This window comes from Rhinatrema bivittatum, chromosome 8 (genome assembly GCF_901001135.1).
Source record: "Rhinatrema bivittatum chromosome 8, aRhiBiv1.1, whole genome shotgun sequence".
NCBI lineage: Eukaryota > Metazoa > Chordata > Amphibia > Gymnophiona > Rhinatrematidae > Rhinatrema > Rhinatrema bivittatum.
Window position 1 is genome coordinate 181,748,403 of NC_042622.1, and position 19,796 is coordinate 181,768,198.

Sequence of the window (19,796 nt, forward strand, 5' to 3'; positions counted from 1 at the left end):
AAATAAATAAATAAAATAGTCTCTATTGGGGGGGGGGGGGGGTGTCACACACATTTGAAAGAGGAACTTCTGGGGGAAAGAATTAGGACTTACACACTTGCGTTCACACCTACTCACAAGCAGGCGTAAATATGCACATGCATACCATGCAAGGGTTTGTGTGTAACCACTCATTTTCAGAGTTCGCATAAAAGTACACATGAACTTCAGCCCTGAGTGCTGTGCTATAAAATTAGGCTAAGTCTAAATTATGGTTTTTTTTGTTTTTTTTTAAATCTGCAAGTTAGGGAACAGAAAAGCATTAAAACTGGTACCCAGCCTAGTTAAATACTCGTGTGCTGCCTCTGCTATATTGTGATCTCTGGCTGGAGATTTGAAACATACAGAGCTTAAAAAGGAAATCTAAATGAAGCAACTCAGCTGAAAGGAAAGCAAATGTTGCTTACCTGTAACAGGTGTTCTCACAGGACAGCAGGATGTTAGTCCTCACATATGGGTGACATCACAGGATGGAGCCCAATCACGGAAATCACGGAAAACTTCTGTCAAAGTAGCCAGCAGGGGTCCCCCTTCAGTCTTGTTACAAAGCTACAGGCAGTGCAGAAAAATATAATAAGGGCGGGTTTCGTGAGGACTAACATCCTGCTGTCCTGTGAGAACACCTGTTACAGGTAAGCAACATTTGCTTTCTCACAGGACAAGCAGGATGGTAGTCCTCACATATGGGTGAGTACCGAGCTGAGGATGTCCGAACATGCACCAAATGTACCCCAAAGATGTGCAAGAGGCACAACAACTGGGGTGGAATTTGGGAGAGGGCACCTGAACCTCACTGGGCAGGTGGGTGTTGGTACGTCACATCGTAAATAGGTTACGCAATACAGACTGGCCGAAGATGGAATCTTGTCTTCTGGCTTTGTCCAAGCAATAGTGGGCTGTAAAAGTATGGAGGGAACTCCAGGTGGCAACCCTGCAAATGTCAGGAAGCGGCACCGATCGTAGGTGTGCTACTGAAGTCGCCATGGCCCTTACAGAGTGTGCTTTAACACGGTCGTGAAGTGGAATGCCCGCTTGCTGATAACAAAAGTATATGCAGTCCGCTAGCCAGGAGGAGAGAGTCTGCTTACCCACAGACTGTCCCAATTTGATAGAATGGAAAGAGACAAACAACTGAGCGCTCTTCCTGTGGGCAGCTGTACGGTCTAGATAGAACGCCAGAGCCCGTTTACAGTCAAGGGTATGCAGAGCCTTCTCTCCTAGATTGGAATGGGGCCTGGGAAAAAAAAGGTAGGTAGTATGATGGATTGATTGAGATGGAACTCCAAAACTACCTTAGGTAGGAATTTAGGGTGAGTGCGGAGTACTGCCCGGTCCTGCAGAAGTTTAGTGTAAGGCGGATAGGTAACCAGTGCCTGTAACTCACTAACTCTGCGAACAGAAGTTATTGCCACGAGGAAAATCACTTTCCATGTTAGACAGCGAAGATCGCAGGAATGAAGAGGCTTGAATGGTGGTTTCATGAGCAGACCCAAAACCAGGTTGAGGTCCCAAGAAGGGGCCGGAGGACGCAGTGGAGGCTTGAGGTGAAGCAAGCCTTTCAGAAAACGTGTTACGAGGGGTTGTACCGAAATAGGAACATCCACGACACCTTTATGGAAGGCGGCCACCGCACTGACATGCATTCGGTTGGAGGAAGTTTTTAGCCCTGACTCTGACAAGTGCCAGAGATAGTCTAGAAACTTCGGGATTGGACAGGTAAAGGGATCAAGGGCTTGAGAAGAGCACCATGACACGAACCTGTTCCATTTGTAAGAGTAAGATCGTCTCTTGGAAGGCTTCCGTGAAGCAATCAAGACCGGGAAACTGGATCAGAAAGGTTAAGAGGTTGAAGGATTAACCTTTCAACATCCATGCCGTCAGGGACAAGGCTTGAAGATTGGGGTGGCGAAGGCACCCGTCGTTTTGAGTGATTAGAAGCGGGTCTGTTCCCAAAGGAATATGCCTGCGAATGGAAAGATCCTGAAGTATTGGAAACCACACCTGGCGGGGCCAGTGGGAAGCTATCAGGATCATGGTTCCCTTGCCCTGATGTAACTTCACGAGAGTCTTCGAGAGAAGTGGAAGTGGAGGGAATGCGTATAGGAGACTGGTTACCCATGATAGGGAGAACGCGTCTCTTGGTGGATGATGTTGGCTGCGAGTGAGAGAGCAGAAATTGCCTACTTTGCGATTCTGGGGTGATGCAAAGAGGTCTATTTGAGGATAACCCCATTGTTGGAAGATGGTGTTCGCTACCGAGGGGTTTAGAGACTACTTGTGCGGTTGGAAGGTGCGACTCAACTTGTCTGCCAACATGTTGTCCATTCCCGGCAAGTAGGTGGCCCTGAGGTACATCAAGTGGGAGAGGGCCTCCGCCCATGTCTGTGCAGCTTCCTGACACAGAAGGTAAGAGCCTGTTCCTCCCTGCTTGTTGATGTACCACATGGCCACCTGGCTGTCTGTCTGGATCAGGATGACTTGATTGGACAGGTGATCCAGAAATACTCAGAGCATATCGGACTGCTCGCAGCTCCAGGAAATTTATCTGGTGTTTGGCTTCCTCTGGAGACCAAGAACCTTGTGTCTGGAGATTGGCCACGTGGGCTCCCCATCCGAAGTTGGAAGCATCGGTGGTGAGAATTATTTGATGGTCTGGCGCCTGAAAGGGCAAGCCCTGTAGAAGATTGGTCTGATTTGTCCACCAGGCGAGAGAGAGATGGAGTGAGTCGGTTACGTGGACAATGGTCGACAGGGGCTGAAGAGATTGAGTCCATTGTGACCTTAAGAGTCCACTGCATGACTCTCATGGCCAAGTGGGCCATTGGGGTGACCTGAACTGAGGACGCCATGTGTCCCAGGAGGATGAGAAAATGATGTGCAGTGGTTGAATGTTGAGATTGCAACTGATTCGCCAGAGACACGAGAGTGAGAGCTCGTTGTCGAGGCAGGAAAGCCTTTGCCTGCAAGGTGTCCAAGTCTGCCCCAATGAACGGTAAGGTTTGAGATGGGACTAAGCAGGATTTGTCGTAATTGACGAGAAATCAGAGTGAAATTAGAGTGTTTAAGGTGAGATGTAGGGACGACAGAGCGGCTTGCTGAGTCGGAGCCCTGATTAACCAATCGTCCAGATAGGGATAGACGTGAACACCTTGAGTCCTGAGGAAGGCTGCAATCACGACGAAGCATTTTGTGAAGACTCGTGGTGCAGATGCGAGGCTGAATGGAAGCACTCGGTACTGATAGTGCTTGGGGCCTACGAGAAACCTCAAGTATTTGCGATGAGATGGAATTATTGCAATATGAGTGTATGCGTCCTGGAGGTCTAGAGAGCAGAGTCAGTCTCTTCTTTTAGAAAAGGAAGAAGTGAGCCCAAGGTTACCATCTTGAACTTTTCTCTCTGGAGGTATTTGTTTAGGGCTCGTAGATCCAGAATTGGATGAACGCCTCCCGATCTTTTGGGAATTAGAAAGTACCGGGAATAGAATCAGAGGCCTTGCTGAGGGGATGGTACTCGTTCTATTGCTCTGGACTGGAGAAGGAGGGAGACCTCCTTTTTGAGGAGCAATGAATGGTCGGATGTTTTCCACATCCTTAGAGGTGGGGAATCCGGTGGGATAGAGAAAAAATTAAGATGATATCCTTGAGCAATTATCGCTAGGACCCACTGGTCTGAGGTGATTGAGTGCCACCTGTTGTTGAAATGGCACAACCGACTTCCCACTGGTATGTGGGGTAATGGAAGCTAGCTGCTGCTTTCTATGCGAGAGTCAAAAGCCAGAAGCAGGCCCGGCTGGGGGACTGTTTGTGGCTTTTGTTTCCGGGTCTGGCGAGACTGTGTTTTTAGAAATGGTCTCGTAGAACGGGATCTGGTTGGTGGCGGGTAGGACTTCTTCGTACGGAAGAAAGACTTTTTAGAGTCCTTCTGGAAGGGCTGTTTGGAAGAGTAGTCCGAAGGTATCAGAGAGAGATGTCTTAAGGTCTCGTGATGGCCCTTTAATTCAGCCACTGTCTTTTGAATCTGCTTTCCAAACAGATTGTCTCCGACACAGGGGAGGTCGGACAGTCTGTCCTGGACTTCAGGTCGAAGGTCTGAAGATTTGAGCCAGGCCCATCGTCTTGCTGAAACAGCAGCTGCAGATACCCTGGTTGCAGTGTCAAATATGTCATAAGATGATCTGATCTCATGTTTGCCTGCCTCAAAACCATTACTAAGTAGGGTTTGTAGCTGTTCTTGAAGTGGCTGAGGCATGGAGTCTGTCAGGTCCTATATCTGCTTAAAAATGACCCTATTGTATTGGGTCATATAAAGTTGGTAAGCAGCTATTCGAGAGATGAGCATTGACCCTGGGAAGACTCGGCGACCAATGGTATCTAGAAACTTCTGCTCCTTTCCAGGGGGAAAGGAAATATGAGGTTTTGATCTTTTTGCTCTCTTCTGTGCAGATTCAACTACCACAGATTGGTGATCCAATTGAGGTTTTTGAAAACCTGAAGCTGACTGCACCAAATAGGTAGTGTCAGCTTTTCTGTGGACTGGTGCAATGGAGCCAGGATGTTCCCAGTTCTTCTGGAGGAGGTCCAGAATAACTTGGTGGACAGAGATGGAGGTTATTTCCTTGGGAGCATCAAGGAATTGGAGCAACTCCATCATCTGATGTCTATCGTCCTGTTCAGTCTGTAATTGGAAGGGAACCAATTCAGACATTTCCTTTTTCAAAATTTATGAAAGAAAGGTCCTCTGGAGGAGAACGCTTTCTACTCTCAGTGGGTGAAGGTGGTGATGGCAAATCATCAGTGTCTGGTGAGGAGTCATCAGTCCAGATATCGTAAGGATCAGCACCTGTCTTCTAGGAACTAGAGGGGGACAGGGTGGTTGGATACCTGAAGGCCCCGGTCTAGGCTCCGAAGGAATCGAAGGAATTACCGGAGGCACTGATGAAATCATCGAAGGTCTCGGCGCAGGCATCGAGGGCATCGATGGATAGCTCGATGGCGCCGCTGGACGTATCAGCACCGATGGAATCGGTGGCGATGGCTGTATCATTCTCGATGGCTGAGGCAGAACTCCCGATGGAGGGATGCAGAACGGTGTTTCTCCTCCCGATGAAAAAGCAAGCGGGGAGGGCACCGGAGCCATCGGTGACCCGGGGTCCATCGGTGGAAAAGCGGCGATAAGCGCTTCCATCCTGGATAGCAGCGGTGCCTACGCTGCCGGAATCGGGTCGGTGGTCGGTTCCTCTATCGGTACTGGTGTCGGTGCCAGGGGAACCTGGAGTCGTTGCATGCCTTGTTGATGGCCTCCTGAACCATCCGGTCCAGTTCTTCTCGGAGACCTGGAGCAAGCAGCCCCGGCTCCGGAACAGAAGAAGGAGGCAGAGGCATAGCTGGAGGGACCACCGTTAAAGGTGGAGTCGCGGCTCCTGATGCCCCATCAGGGGAGGGTTGCCTCGGTGACCCGGTCGCCGAAAAGGTCGGTGCCTTTTCTGGTCGGGGTTTCTTCGACGGCGGCTCGGATGATGGCGAGGTCGATGATTTCGCTCCCTCGATGGTCAGAGTCTTTTGGTGCCGATGGCGATGTGTCTCCCTACGATCCCCTCGGTCTTGAGGGGGAGTAGAGGGTGTTGATGGCTGAGAAGTCGTCGATGTCGGACTGTCACCGGTTGGCGGTCGATGCTGGCGCGAAGTTGACTGTGCCAGTTAGGACGACGTCGATGCAATGGACGGAGTCGGGTTTTGAGCACGGAAGAGAAGTTCCATCTTCTCTATTCTGGCCTTGCGACCTTTTGGTGTCATTAGGACACATTTGGTGCAGGTCAAGACATCGTGCTCTTGTCCAAGACACATTACACAGATTTTATGGGGGTCTGTAATGGACATGGTACGAGTACAGTCTGGGCACCGACGGAACCCAGACACTATGGCCATAGAAAAAAAATCGAGCCGTGGTACGGTCGTCGGCCAGTAGGCCGCGAGGGCCAAACTAGACGGTAATTGACGGAAAACAGGTAGAAACTTACCGGAGTACTGCGGCTTGAAAAAGGTTAACAGGGGGACCCCTGTGGGCAAATTAACTTTTAATAATTCAGTGAGGAAAATTCCTGTCAGGAATCTCTACAGAGCTCCTTAACCTCGAGGCTACTGCTGCGCGGAAAAAAGAAGACTGAAGGGGGACCCCTGCTGGCTGCAGGGTTAGTGCCATGCTGTTCATGCCCAGTAGGGGCTAGTCAAAGTTCTGGAAACTTTGACAGAAGTTTTCCGTGATTGGGCTCCATCCTGTGATGTCACCCATATGTGAGGACTACCATCCTGCTTGTCCTGTGAGAAACCCTGAACCTAAATACTGACCGGTGTGTCTATGGGATCCATGCTGGTCTCAAGGGGAGACTTCATACAAGAAGTGAATGATATTTCTCCCTTTCCCATAGGGTCAGACCTGCTCAGTCTACAGGGAGAAATCAATAACTTTTTGATGATCTGCTCTGTAGGTGAAAATGCTCTTCAGTCTTGCCAGAAGAATTATGGCAAACGACTTGGACTAAGACTTTTAAGGGCCTTTTGAAGATATTTTTGTTAAGGCTTGCATTTTTATGCCGAGAAGCACTAAGTCACCTTAAGAAGTATCTCTGGGCATGTATTGAGCAGGCATTGCTATTGTCAAATCTCTGTTAATTTTGCCTGTATTGGATTTATTTGTATGCCAATAAATACATTTTATTCTCGTACTCATACCTCTACATCTTATTTCAGTATTTCCTACTTCCTAAGAGTGGCCTTCAAGGACTCCCCCCCCCCCCCCCCCCCATCATCCCACAGGGTCCCATTCAGGATTCAGCAACCGCTGCAGATGTAGGTCAGAATACACGCAAGTCCTTGTGAGGTTATAATCCCTTTGTTACTGTCACCCTGGTCTTGTGACCCGCTCCCAAGGGCACATCCAGAGGACCTTGAAAAGCACAGACCCCGAAAGAATGCACCTATCGTTCAGGCACCAGTGCATGAAAGCAACATCAGGACAACCGCTGGGGAAGAACAAGTTTCATTTCTGCCTTGATGGTTATGTTTTTTTTTTATCCAGGCTTTATCAAATACGATGCCAGCACAAGTCAGCAGCTGCTGTGTAGGCTCACACAAAAAAACTTAAGACGATGCTTGAAGTGTTCCAGATGAAATATGGAGTATATCTGTTATTTTTGTAAGCATGCCAGAACACTGTCCGGTTCAGGAAATACGATATACTGAATACAGTGTGGATAATCATTCCTCTGGTACACTTCCCTCCTCTCTTCCCCATCTTCCAAATGTCCCATTTCAAATCGTTGCCCTGGAGAAACAGGAGCTGACAGCCATGTTTGGTCAGGTTTAACCGATGCTTCAAGTTCTTTTTGACACCAAATACACTGCAGGTATTTATCATGTATGATTAAAACCAAATATATTTTAACCGCTTTACAGTTCGGCCAAAAGCCCAGTGAGATGAATAAAATCAAGGTTAGCCTAGGAGCTTGGCAGGTGATCCTCAACAACACAGAAGCTTCAGATCTTTTTCTTTTTTTTTTTTTTAAATAAGGCTGAGAGGTGCTGCCTCTTATGGATGTGACTTTTTCAGCACAATATGCTTAGGGATAGGGCATCAGAGGTCTACAGTCACCTCCAGGCTTTTATAACTATTTCCAGATGGTGTATAAAAAAATATGATAGTCCCTGCTACCTAGGACTACCACCCTGCAACTAAAAATCACAGGTAAATGTCTCACTGCAGTGCAAGAGGAGAAACACGAGGGGGAAAAATAAGAGAAAAGCCAATTATCTCCCTGACAGCAGTATTATGACACTATTTACCAAAAATTGAGCTGTGCAAGAAGCTCAGCAGTTCTACAAAAAAAGACACAAAATAAAGTTGCTTTAACAGAACAATATTGCCAGATTTACTGCTGTGCAAGCTGTTCACTCATAAGACACAGAGGGCGCCACTGAGTCACCAGGGAGACAGAACGGATTATCGCAAAGGAAATTATAGTTCTGTAACCTCCACCAAGGGCAGCCCACAAGTCTGGCTTTCAGGATATCCAGAATGAATATTCATCGGATAGTTCTGCAAACATTTGCTGCACTAACACACTTTATTAGCATATTTTCCACATCCTGAAAAGCAGTTGTGCTGGTGCTCTTCAAGAAGAAAGTCTGTTACCCTTTCAGGGGCTTGGCTCTGAACCGTACAATCACAGCAGAACACATCAACAGAGCTGAATTGTTTTGTTGTTGGCCATGGTGAACTTCCTTGTTTAGAAAGGAAGCTAATTCTTTAGCTGAGCTGCAAGTGAACCCTCTTTTTACGTTTTGCAGACAGTGTCTATGCCTAAATACTTCTGGAAACTTCCTTGCAGTGAGCTTTGAGAAGGGCAAGGTTGAATGCAGACCTTGAATCACTGTGAACCGTGCAGTCAATGCATTGCCCTTCCTTACCCAGCCCACAATGACCTTTTGGTCATTCTTTCCCATCTGATGCTTGCTCACCCATTCATCTTCTCCTGCTGGAAAAGTGAAGGTCATTCTCTGCTCTTGCAGAAGTAAACAGGCTCCCCGGGGACATTTCTTTTTGTATGTCTGCAAGAATTTGGGACAATGATATTTGTGCATTTAAGTGATTGGGACTCGAATAGCTTGGTATCTAGACTCTGATACATGTTACTGACAGGCCTGGGACTTTCATGTCTCTCCTAATAAACCGTAACACTGCCATCAGCCAATGGCCTCCTTTCTCTGCGTATCCAATCCAAGTGAAGAGGCCACTGCAAACAAAAGAGAATCCTAAAGCCCATCCAGTGGGCCCAATTTCACTCCTGGTGCATTGCCACAGACCCCTCTCTCTCTTTCCCCCCATACTTCTTCACAGCTACGGATCCTATGTGCTTATCCCAGACTTTCTTGAATTCCATTATGATGTTTTTTCAATCTCCATCACCTCCATTGGGAAGCCATTCTAGGTACCGACCACCCTTTCTGTGAAAATCTATCACTGCATTCAGAGCAGGGAAAGAACGAGATATTATATCTGCATTTTTAGCACTGAAATGCCAGCTCCCCGTTGCTCCTAGCCAAAATTCACCAATCTCTCTCCTTTCCTACCTATTGCCCGATTTCTAGTAAGGGAAAGACTAGGAAACTGAGCTCAGGAGGTCACAGACAGATAGGCTCCAGGAATGCTATAAACAAGAGGCACTTTTACTCTTGAGAGTGTTTTTTTTTTAATCTGCCTCTCTAGAATGCAAGACCCACAATAGCTCCACGCATGAGACCACTCTCATAACAATAACACCACCTCTCACAGACCCATTCATGTGAAGCAAGACTCAATTTAGAGCTGTGGCTGTTTTAAAAAAAAAATAAAAAATTTAAAGCCGAATAAACTTGGAACTCGCTTACAATTTTACACTTCTTTAGCTGTGGAGGCCCTGCAGGGTTTTCAGTTGCCAGCCACCACTGAGTAATTACCACTTGCTCCAGTGGAGTGAGAAGGCTAAGATGGCTTTCTTTTTCCCAGGTGATCGACTTGTAAGAGCCTGTGTTTAGAGATTATGGAGCCTGGTTTGAACTTTTTATGGATGTTTTTCTACAGTGAAATAGCAACTATTATTTAAAAACAAACAAAAAGCCAGCTGAGCAGTGCACAGAGAATGCACCGAACATTTCAAGCATGCATCTCGAGTGCTTCTTGCGGTGGTTTTCCTGCCTTCCTGGTACCTTACTCTTATGCCATTCCCATTGATTTATACAAGGTGTGCGTAAGCTTTTCCAGGCAAGATACCATTATTGGACCTGCTTCAGTTCACCATTAACAGAAGAGAGTGCAAAACAGCTTCCAAAGCTCAGGATGTGTTTCCCTTTAAAAGAAGCCATCTGGTCCTGGAAAAGTCACGCTCAGCTCAGCTAGATATCTGCACAGCCGGGACGTTTACCACTAAAGACAGTCCCAGGTTTTCCTGCAGTTATTATAGAGTTATCAGTGAAGACTGTAAAACCAGCAAACATCCTGGTGCCTGCTTTGCGTGGGGCCCTCTGCAACTCCCCAAAGCATTAACCATCAATGCAGGCCCCGGTTGTCTAGGGGTTATCTCATGACTAAATAGCAAAGCCAGATTTTCCTGGGCATTCTTCTCATAGAGGCATGAACAAGAAGACTCTCTCCACAGATATTGTCTGTGGTGATCTGAGAGATAGTACTATAGAGCTGTGGGAATGGGAGTTAAATACCCTCTTCATTAGTGGCTTACTACATTTAAAAGAAAATCCATAACCATGTAAGTAAAACATGCAAAATCCTTGAATTTACCAATGCCAATTAGTCAGTTTGGGCTTTTTTGTGCATACAAAATTGCATGCTGTAGCAGAAGAGCTTTATTAGAACTGGACAGAAGAGTTCCCTCTTCCTGTTCTGTGTGGCCAGCTGAAATCCTAGCTGAAGCAGATGTCTGAAGTAAGCAGCAGTGACGACCGCCATTGCCCTAGGAAAGCACCATTGGGTTCCTAATGCTACTCTTAAGTCTAAATTTGATTCTAACTGTAAAGTTATGTCAAATGTTATTGTCCGATTTCAATTTGTTGTACTCTGCCTTCAGGCTGTTCCTGGAAAGAGACGGAATATGAAATACCTATAAATTAAGGACAATAAATGTTGCTTTGACGTCACAAATTTCTTTTGAGAGCCAACACTGCCAGTAGAACCTCGTTCACATATTTTGCTTTCTAGTGAAAGTCTCAGGGGCTTGAGAATAGTGAATTTCACCTATCCAGATGAATAAAGAATGGGAATCAGTGGAAATGATTTTACAGAAATCCAGTCCAGAGCTGGAAGTGCCTCCCCTTCAGTCTGCTGTATCAGATGCACCTTAAAGAGCAATGTATAGACCCAGGTTCTGAACGCTACAGTAAAGCGTTAATGCTGTCAGTGGAGGTATTTGGTAAGGTGAGCTGCCGATTAACTTTTCTGGCCATTGCTAATGCTTGTACTTCTGGAAATGTTAAATCTGAATCTGGAGGAAAATTAGACTTGGCTTTAACCAGAGGTAGCCTCATGTGCTTGGCGACTCTACTATCAAAACTTGCATCAGAACTTGCACGGACCACATGGTTTGAGGTGAGTGAGGGAAGGAGGGGCTGGAGTGTACCAAAAACAGACTCCTAACCAAAAACTAACAAAAGACCTTAGGTTTGCTTTGTTGTCTTATCCTCTGCTACAACAGCATTCATTAAAAAGCCAAGGCTGAAGAGTCAACTTAACACATTGGTGGTCGACCAATATGAAAATGCTCCTTCAGTCTCAACTATCCCAGTACCTGATTCACTAAGGGTTTTTTCCATAGACACAAAATGGGAGGAAAGCCTTAATGAATCTGGCTCTACTGCCACAGCCTACAGTTGGGCATCTTTTCTTGTTAAGGCCTTAACCTTTTCCATCTGAGATCCAGTCAAAGGCTCTGAACCATCACAAAAACATCAAACAAAGCTAACCTCAATCTTGCTGCTGTAAATGTTTTCACAGCTTCATGGTCAATAGTTCTTTGCTGATCCTATGGCAGGAGTGCACAATTTCTTTTATGTGAAAGAAAATATCATGCGCTTGTGGCTTTGAAGGGCAATTTGCCCTCAATTTACCTTGTTAAGTGCTCCTTATGACACTTGAAGAACACTCAGTATTCATCAGGAATCCTCTTCAGGCCATGACCATAACTTGTTAGGGCAGTGGGGGTAGATGAAGGGGTGACATAAAATCTTAGCTGACTAATTATGATGTTCAGTCACCTTTCCTGAATGCTTGAAACACAACTTGGAAAAAGTAAGCATGAAGGGTACTTATAAACCACTCCCTCACCCTTCCATGCTCCACATATCTACTTTAAATACATTCAAAAGGCCTGCTACCCAGTAACCTAGGTTACCCAGTTAATTCCCAAAGTTAACCGACTAGACTCATTTGAAAATTCAACCACAATGAGCACTAGGCAGCTATATATAGCAGCTCAACAAATGGGCAATTCTGGGTGGGAATGAACTGGGGAGTGGGTGGAATGAAATTAGCTATCTAGTACTGATTTTTAGCATTAGCCAGCTAACACTGCAGGCTTAAATCTCACAGACTAAATTTTGACCAGCCTGAGTGAAGCTTCATTTCAGTCATAAGCTATCTGGTAATGCTGCAACCAAAACTGAGTCTAAGAAAGCTGGCTATCATAGTTGCTCTGCTGCACTTGAAATATCCACCCCATATTCACACAAGGACCCTAGCAATGATTCATGAATCACAAGCCATGAATTTCATCTTGTGACTCACAGGAGTTGGGGAGCGGGGCAGGGGATAGTCACAAAAGCCCACATAAATTGCCGATCACAAGTCAGGTGCTGGAGTGATCTTTGATCTTGCTATCTCTGATCACAGTAATTACCTAAAATTCAAAACCACACCCAGTTCCCCAAGTGCTTCCTGGTAGCAAAGGATGCAATTAGTCAAATAATTGGTTGTCCTAACTCTCTTGGGTGTTCATTTTGCACAGTTACTGGCTTCACTGGTGTGGTACCTGAATTAGGCATGGCGTGATGCATCCTGAACTACCTGTCTCCAATCCTGCTACCGGTAGGAGCGCGGGGGTCTGGGAGCAAACTGTCATATCCAATGTGAAAATGATGACCTTTCACACAAGTCACCGCAAGGCAATGTTTTGCAAAGGATCACCAGAGCCACTATCAGTAAAAGCTGGGAGGAATCATCAGCAGTTCTCCAAATACAGATAGAGCAGATCTGTTTTATTTGAGCGGTTCCAAACTCTGGTTAAAGACTGGGTTACAAATGTGTGTGCATGTGTTAACCAAGTGAGTCTTACTACACTAAAATGGAAACTCATCTGGTAAAGTAAAACGCTCCATTATCTAAGAGAGCGATGCACCACAATACAAAACAAAACTTTAAAGTTTGAGGACCTAATTTGTGGAAAAGACCTGCACTTTGACTTTGGAGATAAGTGAAGCATATCCAGGGCTAAGAGGTTAGGGAGGGGTGGGGGAGACAAGAAACAGCGATCACAAAATGATTTTTTTTCAAGTTTCATTTTTCACTTGGTTAATGGAAAGATGCAAGTCATTACTCAAAAAGTATAAAATTCTTTTTAAATACTAGAGGATTTTTATTTTTTTCTGGAAAAACTGTTCCTTTACCATCAATATGTGCCGGTTGGTGGGGGGACACCCAGCTGGCTGGGGTCAGATTTGACTGACAGGTAACTCAGCGTTGCCGCCCAAGCTCAAAGTCGTACTGAGAGGGTAGAAAGCTCCTGGTTTTCTAACCTGCACTTTAGAGCATTCAGTTCCCTGGCTTAGCTGCCTCCATCCTACACAGATCTGAATTTCTTAGACTCACTGGCTCCAGTTGCTAGGGGGTGCTTGTTGTAGTTGCAGCACAGAACTGTTAACCTGGAGACATCAGTTCGAATCCCCTTTGCCCACTATTCCCCTGTGTGACCTTGAACAAGTGATGTTAGCTACCCTGCACAGAAATAGTCTCTGGGGAAGGAACCATGTAAATATGAGATTTATCTTGCCCAGTATCACATACGGAACACTGACACATCTCCTTGTATATAAGTAATAGGTGCTATTATTATAATTACAGTCCATGGAGGACAAAAGAAATGCAATCCAGGTGTTAACTGGTTCTTTATTCTTCTAAAAAGCGTCACTTCTTTCCATGACACCCGGTGAGGAATATTTACTACAGAATTTCATCCGGGCATCTCAGGATTTGAATCTGCAGCCTTCGGACTCCAAGTGAGTGGGGGAAGGCTCTACTACTCAGTTCAAGGAGCAGCTCCACCCGACTTTGGCCAGGCTGCTGCTATCCCTTCCTCTTACCATGCGATGCTCCCACAAAACTAAAGTGAGACACTCGCTCTTGAAGGAGAATCCAAATTATCTTGCTCCTACCAAGGACAGGATCTATAGAAGGGAGATAAAATGACTTCTAGACTACTATTTTTTCACAAGAAATTTCAAACAAAATGAAAAATGTCATTCAGTACTGAAATTATAGGTGGTGAGGAGAAATGCCAACTGAAGAGGGAATGCTCTTTGACAGAACTCTAATTCAATTAAGACATCTCATTTCTCATGTTTTTCTTCTTGAGACCTTTAAAACATTAGTATAGAATCACAAGTCATCCAGTTCACTATCTGCCTTTATGTAGGACCCACTGTTTCTGTTTAGAGAATCATTTGGTCTAATCTACTTTTAAATCTGTCCAAGGACAGAAGTATCCATAGATAACTTGTTCCAGTGCTTAATCAACCCTCAGAGTTGCATAGTTTTTCCTAGTATTCAACACAAATCTCCCCTGCTGCAATGATCTACAAAGTGTTGCGCTGCACTGTCCCAGTTGTACTGAATTTGTTGCATTGCAGGTTTAGAATTGAATGCACTGGGATGGGAGTTAGGAAACCAGGATCAGCACTAGACTGGAATCTCATGACGACCTTGAACTAGGTTGCCAACACTGGATAGAGGTAGGGTGGGGAGGGGGGTTGAGAACTATAAATCTAGGTCACTTGCCCATGGGCCTCTTGGCAAGTTTCTATGCTCCCAGTCAACCCAACACTACTAGGCTTTATCACTGCCACGCTCTGTCAAGTTAATGAGAACCCCAATATCAACTCAACAATGCATGTCCTACAACTACAGCTACAGCTACCAGTACAGCTACTACAAAGCATGCATATAGTTCAGTCCCACAGATACATACAGTCTAAGAACAGGCAGGGAAGATGTGAAATGTTGTACAGGACGACAGGTGTAGATATATATATTTTTTAAATAAGGGGAAAAGTAATAAAACATCAAAGAAAGAAAGTGTATAAAAATAAAAAGACATTTCTCAAAAGAGTTGATATGAACTGTTTCTTGAACTGTTTCGTCTCAACAAGCAAAAAAACATGCAACCAGCTGCTACTAACAGGAAGCTGGACACCGAGAGGATGAATTAATAGGCATGGACAAACCTTCCTGCTGAGCGTGCTCAGAAGAGTGTTTGAGAGAAGATATGCAGCTCCGAGTGTAAGAGAGGCTGGAAACCAGGCCTCAGAGACACTCTCTCTCACAGCAGCCCCAACCAAGCAAGAGAAAAACAATACAGAGATGACAGCTCGCCCTCAATATTGAGCTCAGTACCTCACGTTACTCCATTTTGTTATAGCTGGCAAGTATAAAGCACAGTAGGGGGTCCACGACCATTCACCAAGAAAGAGAATTGTTAAAAAAGGTTTCAAACTATAACTCCAAATCAATAGGCAGAAACATGAGTTTGTTTTCTCTGCTTTTGGAAGGCATACCTGGACATATCTAACCTACAAACTCTCTGCAAGGGTTTTTTTTTTGGCATATGTATGAGTGTACTGTTTTTAGATATGCTTGTTTTGGCGGTGCTTTTCTAAAGCTATAAAATAAAATCTCAAATCAGTCTAGACTTGCAATGGAAACTGTTAGGTCATTAATTGGGATTAGGTTTGCCACAGACAGTGGACATAATCCCGTTTGGGAAAGAGTTTTGGAAATTGGCCAGCTGTATGGTGACAGCCACTGTTGGTGGCTTCTGCTTGGCCTGGATTTAGGGGCAGTTGAATTGGTGTGACCAGGAAGGGTGAAGGATGCTACAAGGAACTGTTCAGTCTACATGGCTCAAGACCCACTTCATGAAAAATCCCCCACTGAGGGGCCTCTGCCATTTGGTGTCAGAGTTTTTGGTCATTAATGCAGCGCACCGCAGCTAGGAATAATGCGAGGAGGAGGATTTTTTTGCGGAGTTTGTTCTTTCATGAATTGGGCCCAGAATTCAAAATCTAATGCCTCCTCACAACCAACCAATCACACCTGAAGTCCAAATGTAGTGAGAACCTCTTCTATCCCCCTTCTGCTAACTGAAGCTCTTAACATCAATGACAACCCACAAGTCTCTTGTTCGTCTCATTCTGTGAGAGTTTCCCTGCAGATGTGAACAACCTCTGGTTCTGGAGTTTGGTGAACAGCTTCTTTCTGCTGGGAATTTTTGTGCAACAGTATTTTTGGCTTGCGGCTTTCCAAGGCATTTGAACTCCATGCTGCTCTTTAAACTTGCCGTTGCCATGTGACGTGGGAGAGGGTATGGGGGAGGGTGTGTTAATTTAAGGGTAATTTTAGATTTTTCATTGCATGTTAACAACACTCAAATCAAGACTCATGATCTCAGGCACAGAATTATTTGATTAACTAATGAGCAAGCAGTAAAGGCACCAACAGCCCTCTGATCAGCAAAAAATAATATTGATAATCAAAAGCAACATTAACGTATTCATTCCCTTTATATTCCAAGGGGCCACTCCCCAGGCCTCATCACACTGAGCTCTTTTAAAGCAGGAAATAAAACTTAGGGAGAAGGGCAGTAATGTGTGATTATTGTTCCTCCAATGACAAGTTACAAACAACTGGAAAATATGGCTGCCTGGAAAGTCACCCCTTAGCCTCCTCAGTCACTTCCACATGCTGCAAAAGACAACTATTGCAGGTAGTTTGGAAGGGGATCCTTTGTAGCCCTGCAAGCAGTGCCAGTTTGCATGGAACGGAGATTTACACTTTTTTTTCCACCTCACAGGAAAGGGTTTTCTACTTACACAGTGCAAACAAAGTAAGGCGTACTCGAGAATTGAAAAGATGCAGCAGCTCATCGCTCTACCAGCTGAATCCCCCTCCCCCCGTCTTACTGGACATTGGGTTATTGACTCAAGTGGGTTGCTTGCCCTGAAGAGGGCGCCTTATGGCTGCTGAGAGCATCCATTTTGTGGCTGCAGTAGAGAAATCTTCAATGATGGCCTCTGCTTCCACTGGTGGAAAGAACAGGCTGACAAAATACTCTGCTAATTAAGCATAAAATTGATGCTCACAGCAGGAACCTGGCTTCAAGGTGGGTAAGCGCCTGCTCCACTCGAGTTGAAAAACCTACTGTCCAATTAGAGGGCCACTTCATCTGGAAGGACAATAAACCGCCTTCATTTTTCAGCATCAGAGTTCTCCTCTGAGCAAGATCTCTTAGGTGCAAAAGATAAAGAAATATAAAAAAAAGATTTAAAACAACCATATGACCCAAAAAAGCTTTTAGCCAAATTACGATCATGAGTGAGCTGAAAATAATTACCGTGAACACTCAGTCCTAGGGTTCTGTACAAAGCTGAGCAAACACATGGAAACCACTGTCTAGCTTCATTGGTGCCACTGAGCAGCCACAGTGTCCTCCCACAAAAAAGCTGCTGTTAACGAAAGCAAAGCCTACAGAAAATTCTACTGGGCAATGCATAAAGAATGCATGCATGGGAAAAAGACTGAGGCAGTTCAGTGGTTTGTGAAGCCATTGCTAGAGTACAGGAAGCCATCTGGTTCCACGTTCAAGGTGACATACTTGATCAGTCCCAGCAGATTCTTATGCATTCTAGCAAAACAGTGGCAATCAATTCTGCTACTCAAACGCTCCTCTCTCCCCTAACCATTCTCGTTGCCACCCCTCCCCCCCCCCCAAAAAAAAGATCCGTTTTTTGATAAACCCATAATAAATATTCATGAGATGCATCTGACAACCACTGGTCTGTGAACCGGTTAATTTGCATAGCTGGATTATCCTAAAACCTATGGACCTGCTGAAAGGGGAGGGGGCGGAGGAGGCACAAGGAATGGACTTGGGAACCACTGTGCTTGCAGTAGTCCCAGTGTCCTTATGGAAATGCTAGATGGCCATTATAATATTGGGACGCAAGACCACAAATAAATCTGGGTGGGTCCAATACCTGGAGTAGTGCAGCCATGCTCCATATACCAGAGGTTACAAGCCCATGTCTTTGTATCCCACATTCATCAGACCGAGGAGCTTGCTATTAACGGTTTGCAATCACCAGTGTACAAATACAGAAGATAGAAATCAGTCACCGGTAAGCTTTAAACAGCCCGCTCATGATTGTATCAAAATGCGGAAATACATAAAACATCTGATCAAAATATCAAACAGCGAGTGACAGGATTTTCTTAATTGAAATTTTGGGATAATAATTGTTGACCACTACAAATTTATAGCTCTTGGAAAACTAAAAAAAAAAAACCAAACCAAACAAAACAAAAACAAAAAAGTAAACTTTAATATTACTGTGCACACATCATGAAATGCAGCAAGTTTACAGCGGGTAACAATTTTGCTTTGCCTCGTGGAAATAAAATTGTTAATGGTTTGACAGAATGAGCCCAGCTTTACCGCCGGCGTTTCCAGGGACATAAGGTGCGGGAGAGAGAAATCAGACCCTGAAGCCCTTTTTTTTTTTTTTTTTTGCAGTACTCTGGTAATTTCTTCTGCCACAGGATCAGACATCCCAAGGACAGGACCCTGCGCATTGAACTGAATGGATGGAAACAATCTTACTGAAAGCCGGTTAACGGAGGAAAGGTGGTGGCAACCATGGGAGGTATTTGCTTCAATAACAGAGAGCCAGCACGAGAGACATAATGGAGACATGCTACAATTTATCTGATGGATACGAAGAGACCAAAGATGGTTTCAGAAGATCTAGAGGTATGGCAGAGAGATGAGAAGATACAATGCACAGAAAGTTGATTATATAAAGGAGATGGCTGTACACAAGATGTGTTGGAATGGGCAGACAGGATAGAAAGCGAAATTCTGAATGCATGAATTCACGGTCTCACTACTTATTTTGTTTGTGACTGCAATGACAAATTGGGGCATTTTACCCAGAGAGACTGCGGCATTGTTGACCCGATGTAAGCTTCCTACATGAAACGAAAGCTCTTTTGCTTGCTTTTTTGTCCTTCCTGAGAATTCCCTAGAGATCTTCCCCATACCAACACTATTTCTGCTTGTCAGCGTTCCACTCAGCCTCCCGCTGGGCGCTTCCAGATAGGTTTGTGCAAGCTCGCAGGTAAAAGGGTAAAGAAACCCACCCTGGACAGCCGCAGCCACTGAGAATACCGGCCGGGCCCTAGCCTGCCCTGCATACCTGCCTTCCCCCTGGCTTTCCTTACCTGTTCCTCTTGCTGCTGCTACTGCCGCTGCTGCCACTGGTCCATAGGCTGCTGCTGCTGGAAAACCTGGCCAAGAAGAAAGAGGAAGGTGGTAAAAAAAAAAAAAAAAAAAAAAAAAAAAAAGAAAAAGAAAAAAAACTCTAATCCATACCAAATAAAAAAAAAAAAAAAAAATTCTCAGCACAATCCTCAGTCTTCTTCGTAGCCGGAGGGCCTTTATTGGCTGCTGTGGTTCTCACTCTCGTCCCCCGGGGACGTTTTTCTTTACAAAACATTCTAGCAGCCATACCGCCTCTGGAGAAAACTAGAGTCTTTACAGGGTGCTGGACTAACAGAAACATTATTTGGAGGGGGATGAAGCACATGTGCTTTCCAGAGTCCAGCCCACTTCTATCAAAAGTGGATGTACATTACTTGTGTGTAACTCTGAGGGTGGTCCAGGGACAAGTAAAGAATGCCTCGTTACCTGGCCAGGTAAAGGGGTGCACCACCTCTTGGACAAGCTTACATGGCTCAGGGCAGGGTTCAGCAATTCCGGTCCTGGAGCGCCACAAACACGTCAGGTTTTTAGGATACTCACAGTAAAGATGCATGAGGTATATTTGCACGCACTGCCTCCAATGTACACAAATCTATCTCATGCATATTCATCGTGGATGCCCCGAAA

General features: G+C 45.2%; 1 protein-coding gene across 5 annotated transcripts in view; it reads right to left on the bottom strand.

Moving 5' to 3' along the window:
- MSI2 (musashi RNA binding protein 2) overlaps positions 1–19,796 on the bottom strand; it is a 398,820-nt gene that overhangs the window by 53,455 nt on the left and 325,569 nt on the right. Inside the window, exon 11 of one of the 5 annotated variants that reach the window (XM_029611875.1) lies at positions 19,130–19,195. The exons of 3 other annotated variants lie outside the window; for them this stretch is intronic. In XM_029611875.1, coding sequence (XP_029467735.1) covers positions 19,130–19,195 — 66 coding nt within the window. Of the gene's footprint in view, positions 1–18,400; positions 19,196–19,796 lie in introns of those variants that run through there. One more of the 5 variants, XM_029611874.1, reaches the window with a different exon arrangement.